Below are 7,396 nucleotides of genomic sequence, written 5' to 3'. Positions count from 1 at the left end.
AAAAAGGGGGAGGGAAGTAGCGTCGCCGGAAGCTTCCCTCTTAAAGGGACCAGGCACCTTTTGCTCCCTCGTTCCCTGTATGTATTGTGTAGATCAGTGTTTCCCAACCTTGGCAGCTTGAAGATGTGTGGACTTCAACTCCCAGAATTCCCCAGCCAGCATCCTGGCTGGGGAATTCTGGGAGTTGAAGTCCACACATCTTCAAGCTGCCAAGGTTGGGAAACACTGGCACAGATGTATCAGCACTGTCTTAATTCAGTTGGGTTTCTGATGCTTAATTATTAATCATTTCTTCCTGAACGCTGTTGATGGACAAAAAATAAACATATTTTGTTTCATTATTTAAATCAGTGGTCCTTTGGGATTTTCATTGGATTGCATGTATCTCAGTCCCTCTGGGCGTTTGTTCATGCAGGCAGAAAAATGATACATTAGATCTCTAAGGTGTCATGCTATCTAAACACGACTCACTGACATATTTATATCTATTCAAGTCATCAGAGGCTCACATGTCTCTAACTGCAGAGTCATGCTATTATACAGGTGGAGCTGGTGTCATTGAACGGGCCTAATAAGCTCCATTCAAGGCTGGATTGTCACATCTTGGAGTATGTTGTTAAATAATTAGGCTCACGGTCCATTTCCACGTGATTGTCATCTTACTCGACTGTTTTTCCTGTGTTAGATTGTAACTTTCCCAAAGCAAACACCTCTCCTCTAACTCCTCTACACAAGGGCGTGATATTCAGATATTATATATTGATTCGATTTATATATATAATATATAGATTACCGAGCTGGGGGTTTGGCCTAGTGTACCATGCTGTGCAAAGCACTCTAGGGCAGGGTTCCTCAACCTTGGCCACTTTAAGACGGGTGGACTTCAACCCAGAATTCCCTTGCTGGCTGGGGAATTCTGGGAGTTGAAGTCCACCCATCTTAAAGTGGCCAAGGTTGAGAAACCCTGCTCTAGGGGAACTAAGGAAAGCAACCCGTGTAACCCAACCTTATAGGCAGATTACTCCAAGGAGTAAGGGCTCTGCCTCATCCCAACTCTCTACCTCAGTGTTTCTCCAACTTGGCAACTTTAAGACATGTGGACTTCAACTCCCAGAATTCCCCAGCCGGCATTGGCTCTACCTTTTTTTATACACTGCCCTACCTTCTGCAAGCTGCTTTATAGACCGTTAAGCGTTGCCCTTTATTTATTAGACAAACCTCCCCCTACTGTGGGCATCATCCGCAAGGGAAAATCAGACAGTTATTTTAAAACAATTGCAAACGATTCTGAATGCATATTGAACAGGAGGAGTGATATACCTGTTCCGGGGACCTAAACTGTTTGTTTATTTTGAAGACACTTTACAAGACTCTCTTGCCTGCAACAACTGCAAATTCAACAGGTAGGTTACGGGAGTTTGCTTTGTTTCTTCGTCCCTTGCTGCAACACTGACCCGCACTTGGATCATCCAATGGCCAAGGAAACTACAGTTCCCAGCAGCCTTCGCTTGGAATGCTCCACACAGAGAGGGGAAGGCCTCCTGTCTCTGCCTTCCTGAGTCCACGCCAATGGAACGCGTTCCTTTCCTATCCCCCCTCCGATAGGGGGATGTATTGGTATCTCCCGAAGTCAAAGCGGTCTGGCAGGAGAAGCGGCCGTTGGGGCGGGTTCGGTCCGGCGGCGGCGGCTCTGCTTTCTTCCCGCCGAGATGCAGAGCTCGGATGTGGGCAACAGGGAACAGGGCAAGATCTGGCACCGCAGGCCCTCCCCGGCAGCACAGCAAGGGTAACTTTCCGTTAGCCGCAGCATCATTGGCTGCATAGCAACAATCCAACAATGGAGCCTCCATCTCCAGTGATAGTCTATCAGTCCGGCCCCCCCCAAGAATGACTCTTTTCATCACATTCTGCCGAGGTGCTAAATTAGCCGATGGGCCTCTAAAAGAGCTGGACTCCAACTCCCATCAGCCCCAACAGCGGAAGGGAGAGGACTTTTTGAGGGCAGGGGGGTTGCACCAGGCGATACCGTGAAGGGCTCAAAGACTGTTAGTTAGGATAGCTAAATAGTGTCCTTGCGTACAGGTGAGGCAGTTTCTAAAAAATACGATTATTCACTTATGTATGTGTTTCTGAGACTGGGGGCAAATTTTAAGGGAATGAAGTACCAATTTTATGTATCAGTGGGAATTGATTAGGACAGCAGCATAATTAAAAAGTGGGCTTATTGGTTTTGTTTTAGTGTCATAAAATCACCTAACCCAAATGAATAAATGAATGAATGTAGTTAAGGTTTAAGTACCCTATAATGTTTCTGTAGGTCAGTAAAAAATAATCTCCTGATTATTGGTAAGGGGAATCCAACAGTTTGAATGTTTTATTTGTTTGGAGATCTTTTTAATAATTCTGCCCTTTGATTTGGTTTGAGTCAAATTTGAGCGTCCTCTTGAGCATCTAAGGGCCGATACTGGTAAGTCCCCTCGGGTTTCTTTAGGTAGGGTTTAAAACTATATTCATTTCAAATTGATGTATTCATATTTGTTATTTAAGTTAATTCTATGCTGCTTTTAAAGGTCTTCACTCGGGATGGCTTACAAAACCAAAATCACATATAATAGAAAGAGTGCAAGACGTGGAATAATGGATTTAAGTCAGAGGAAGGCAGATTCTGTTTGGATATTTTAAAAAGAGCAATTTGATGTGGAGCCAGTGATCCAGAGAGGGCTTTATCATTGGATGCTTTAATTTGGATTCCTGCACTGAGCTGGGGTTGGACTCAATGACCTCGAGGAACTTTTCCAACTCTAAGATTTTAATAGTAGCAAATCCATAACTCCAGAAGTGAAAACAGAATATTAAAACCAGTCCCATTTCTAACTCAAAGTTCAAGGAAACCAATAAGACTCGTTTTGGGGACAGCTTAGTAATCAAATAAGTTTAAGACTTTATTTAAAATGATCATGCCGGAGGCTGTTTTTCATGAACTGCATTGTGAACCCCCTGCAGAGCATAATAAATCTTCCCCTTGCTTTATGCTGATAAAAATAGAATATTGGAAGAATTCTGAATGCCCTGAGAGAACATGATGCAACTGCTTTAAATATACATAGTAAATGGGGTTTCTCATCCACAACTGATAAGAAGGAATCATTCCAGATTAAAACTCATGATTCGTTTTTGCACAAAGTAGTTGACATCATATGGGGGAGAAGTAGTTGTGCGTGTACTCTCCAAGTAGAGTCTGTTATAACACCCTTAAGAAATAACAGCTATCAGTTGAAATAGATTTATATGATGGAAATGTGCCCCGTTGAAACTCTGTCATGGGGGTGGGCACTCCTTCTGTTGAAGATTGTATTCCCACAACAGGGATGGCGGGCTCATCTCATCCCAGTTATAAGTCAGGGAAGTAAGCAATGTGCAAGACAATTGCCAAAAATATGCGAGGCCACCCATTCTCTCCCTCCAGAATTTTTTTTCTATATTTTATAGCAACCTTTTCTTTCTTTTCCTCCCTGTTGTGAAATAGCTTCTTTTCTCCTGCCTTGCTTTGACACTGCTGGGGAGGAAGATTGAATGTATTTCTTGCAAACACTTTTGAAATTTAGCCAGGAGAATTTGGCACTTCTGGGTTATCAAATTGTGCTGGGTGTGTCTGAAAAGTCTGTACCAGGTCTTTTACAATAATTTATCTTCCATACCGAGAGAAGCAAATACCATTCTTGTGGCATTTTTTGTTGTTGTTGTTCAGTCGTTAAGTCGTGTCCGACTCTTCGTGACCCCATGAACCGTATTGCGCCAGGCCTTCCTGTCCTTCACTGCCTCCCTGAGTTTGCTCAGTTTCATGCTCATTGCTTCAGTGATGCTATCTAACCATCTCATCCTCTGCCGTCCTCTTCTCCTTTTGCCTTCAATCTTTCCCAGCATCAGGGTCTTCTCCAAAGAGATCTCTCTTCGCATTAGGTGACCAAAGTATCTGAGCTTGAGCTTCATTATCGATCCTTCCAATGAGCAATCAGGGTTGATTTCCTTTAAGATTGACTGGTTTGACCTCCTAGCAGTCCAGGGGACTCTCAAGAGTCTTCTCCAGCACCACAGTTCAAAGGCATTTTTTAGTTCTTTAATAACTTTCACACCTCTCTAGAAGTGTTATCCACTTACATAGTCCTGTGCTGAAACTGCCTTTGAGAATTGACATTTGCACATATTTGCAGAAACCCACGAATCAAAAGCATTTTTTCTTCTTCCATTCAAAGCAACAGATTAAAATGGTAAAAAAAAAGAACTCATCTGTAACCTGATTTTGAAACAAAAAAAAATGAAGAAAGTACTAACCATTACAGTTAATTTAATTCATCGTTTATGCATAGTAAGACTTATTTGTACTTGAACTCCTTTGAATTATTTTTTTTCTGTTTCATATGTGTAATCAGAGGAAATAATCTTATACATCCAGTGCATATCTGTTCTATATTTTGCCTCTTCTTGGTAATCTTTAAAAAAGAATTGGTGAAAGAATCATTTTATGCAAGAAAAAGTACTGTTACGTATGTCAAAAAGTTGAAGATGTCTGATGCTTTGATTGCGTGGAGCCCCTGTTTTGTGCAAAGATTAGCTTGTCCAAGCCGCTTGGTTTCAGTGGACTAAGGTTGAATTTTTTATGATAACATGGTATTAACTTCATTTTGCTTTCTTTCCAGAATCATAGTAAATATTATTCATACTGCCACAGGATATCATTCCAAGACAATACGTTTTCTGAATGTGACCTTTGACTGTTCAGGAGAGTTTCTACTTGCTGGAGACCATCAAGGGAATATTTATGTTTTTGATTTGGTGGGCAACAGGTAAGAGCTTCGTATCTCTCTCTTTCATCTTTTAGTTTATTCTTGCTTAAAATATATGAACTGCCTAGGTAGAAGTACATGTTTGCTAGTGACCATGTGGGCTTTTTCAAGATTGTAGTCCTACTTCTGATTCTCTCCATATGCATGATAGTAAATCTTGCAATGAATAAAAATAATACTCTATTTTCTTGAGGATTAGTTATGGCCTAAATTTATTTTATTTCTCCCATTTCAAGGCCGCCTAACTCCTTAACAACTGACAGACAGACAGACAGGAAGATATAAATAAGTGTGTGTGTGTACAGAGAGAGACATATATATATATATATATATATATATATATATATATATATATTTTTTATCTGCGCTCAGTCGTTACCGACTCTGCAGTGACTGCTTGGACGAGTCCTTGCAGTTTTCAAGGCAAGTGTTTCGGAAGTGGTCTGCCAGAGCCTCCTTCCTAGAGCAGAGCCCAGCTGGTGAGCGCAGGAGGCGGGGTTTCCGTTGCTTCGTGCCCTTTTCAGGCACGCGCGGGTTTTTTTTTTTTTTTTGCGCTTACCAGCAACTGCTCCCAACTCCTTTTTGCAAGGCGCCACCAGCATTTTTCCTCCTACCGGAGTGAGAGTCCCCATTTATCTACTCACGTGAGTTTTCAAACTGTTGGGTTGACAGGAACTGGGGAGGAAACAGGAGCTCACCCTGCTAATGCGAAGGCTGGACTCGAACCGCTGAAGCGTCGACCATTTCTGGCCAGCAGCTTTCAGCGTCATTAAGCCACTGCGCCATATGTACAAATAAAAAAGATCTGGCCTGGTTTAAAATATGCTGAGTCCTTTGGTTAAATGAGTCTCTTTTAACATTAGTGTGTGGCTGTCTCTCAGCTACTGTGCAAGGAGTCTATGAAACATTCACAGACTGTTTGACCTGACAGCTGCTGTAAGTGATGTCTTATGCTCTGCCGGAATAATTTTGATTTGTCCCAATAGGTTCAACCTGGTTCAACGAACAGCTCAAGCTTGCACCGCTCTGGCATTTACTCTTCGCAGGAAAACAGAATTCCTTGTGGCTTTGGCTGATTATTCCATAAAATGCTTTGATACAGGTAATTAGAAAACTTCCAATCCATAGTACACAGCTTCTCAAAGGTGCTGGAAGAACAGCTCCCATAATTCCTGGTCAACATACCCAAGGCCCATCTTGCTTGGAAATTCTAGGATGTCTGGCGGCACCAGATTTGGACATCTGCTATATGGAGTGAGAGAGACAGTGGGAGAGAGAAAGAGAGGGATTAGTCTTCAGTCTAGGCATTATAGATCTAGGTCCCTATAGTGCAGTGTTTTCCCAACTTGACAACTTTAAGATTTGTGGACTTCAACTCCCAGAATTCCCCACCCAGTATGATGGCTGGAGAATTCTGGGAGTTGAAATCCACACATGTTAAAGTTGCCAAGTTTGAAAAACACTGCTATAGAGTAATGTAATGATGTGCAGAATATTTCAAGTTTGAAACAGTTATTTTGACCTTATGGAAATGTTCCACCTGCATTTGTGCAAAACCTGCTGTTCTTCTCACTCAACAGCGGGACTGAGGTCCAAAGAAGGAATAGAACACATTTCATGTTCCTAGTTCCAACCATTCTGTTTCAAGCTTGGAATACGTATGCAGTAGTCAAAACGGTACTGGACCGTTTCTAGTGAGGTTGGAAATGTCAAAATGTTTCAGGTTTGGAATGTTAAAGCCTCCTGGTTCTTTCTGTGTTAATTCTGACCTTTTCCCCTCTTTTTTACTTCCACAGCAACCAAAGAACTTGTTAGCTGGATGAGAGGACATGACTCTTCAGTGTCTTCGATCTCAGTTCATGGCTCTGGCAGATACGCCATCACATGCTCTGCAGATACAGCCCAGCTTTGGGATCTGGACACATTCCAGCGCAAAAGGAAGTTGAATGTCCGTCATTCCGTGGGGATCCAAAAGGTGAATTTTGAGATAGTCCTCCATTGCCAGATTAATCTCCTGAATCTTTTGGTCTCCTGAAATCTGTGACCATTTTACATTTTTGTCAGGCCCCAGTGAGGATCACAGTAAAGCTGACTTTACAGAAGGAAGACCTCCCCATGGTTTACATCAGTGGTCTTTGGTCTTTTCACACCTGGACCCTACCTTTAGATATTGAGGGACTCACTTCTTAATTGTTACCATACATTTGTATGGCAGCGGCCCTCCTGTTGCAAATCATCTTAATTCAGCTGTTCCCAATCCGCTGAATGAACGCTGATGGCTTGGGCCAAGAGTGGATGCCTGCTTCCTGGTCTCTGTATTAGGTGTATAAGAACCCAGGAGAAGGTTGAGGGGACCTCTCTAGGAGCCAGCCACAATCATCTTGAGAGCAGGGTTCGCCATTAAAGATAACTGAAGTGCAGAGGTGGATTTTTGAATTGGAGATAAGAATGGAGAAAAGAAAATTACCCTTTGTCTTTCCATCCTCTGTGAACCCAGCAAATCATTTCAGTTTGAAAAAAGCTCCCACTGGCTCCATCAAATAATGAGAAGA

General features: G+C 42.3%; 1 protein-coding gene across 1 annotated transcript in view; it reads left to right on the top strand.

Annotated features, from left to right (window-relative positions):
- Nucleotides 1–1,627: 1,627 nt before the first annotated feature.
- The window catches only part of TBC1D31 (TBC1 domain family member 31), a 28,672-nt gene continuing 22,903 nt past the window's right edge, over nt 1,628–7,396 (top strand). The window contains exons 1-4 of the mRNA XM_015888574.3: nt 1,628–1,786; nt 4,698–4,844; nt 5,831–5,946; nt 6,641–6,819. Coding sequence (XP_015744060.2) covers nt 1,710–1,786; nt 4,698–4,844; nt 5,831–5,946; nt 6,641–6,819 — 519 coding nt within the window. The 5' untranslated portion in view covers nt 1,628–1,709. The remainder of the gene's footprint in view (nt 1,787–4,697; nt 4,845–5,830; nt 5,947–6,640; nt 6,820–7,396) is intronic.

This window comes from Python bivittatus, unplaced genomic scaffold (genome assembly GCF_059951505.1).
Source record: "Python bivittatus isolate LINGU-HERP-01145 unplaced genomic scaffold, Pbiv_v1 ctg000590_np1212, whole genome shotgun sequence".
In the NCBI taxonomy this organism is placed as follows: Eukaryota; Metazoa; Chordata; class Lepidosauria; order Squamata; family Pythonidae; genus Python; species Python bivittatus.
This window is presented reverse-complemented; position numbering and strand designations above follow the sequence as displayed.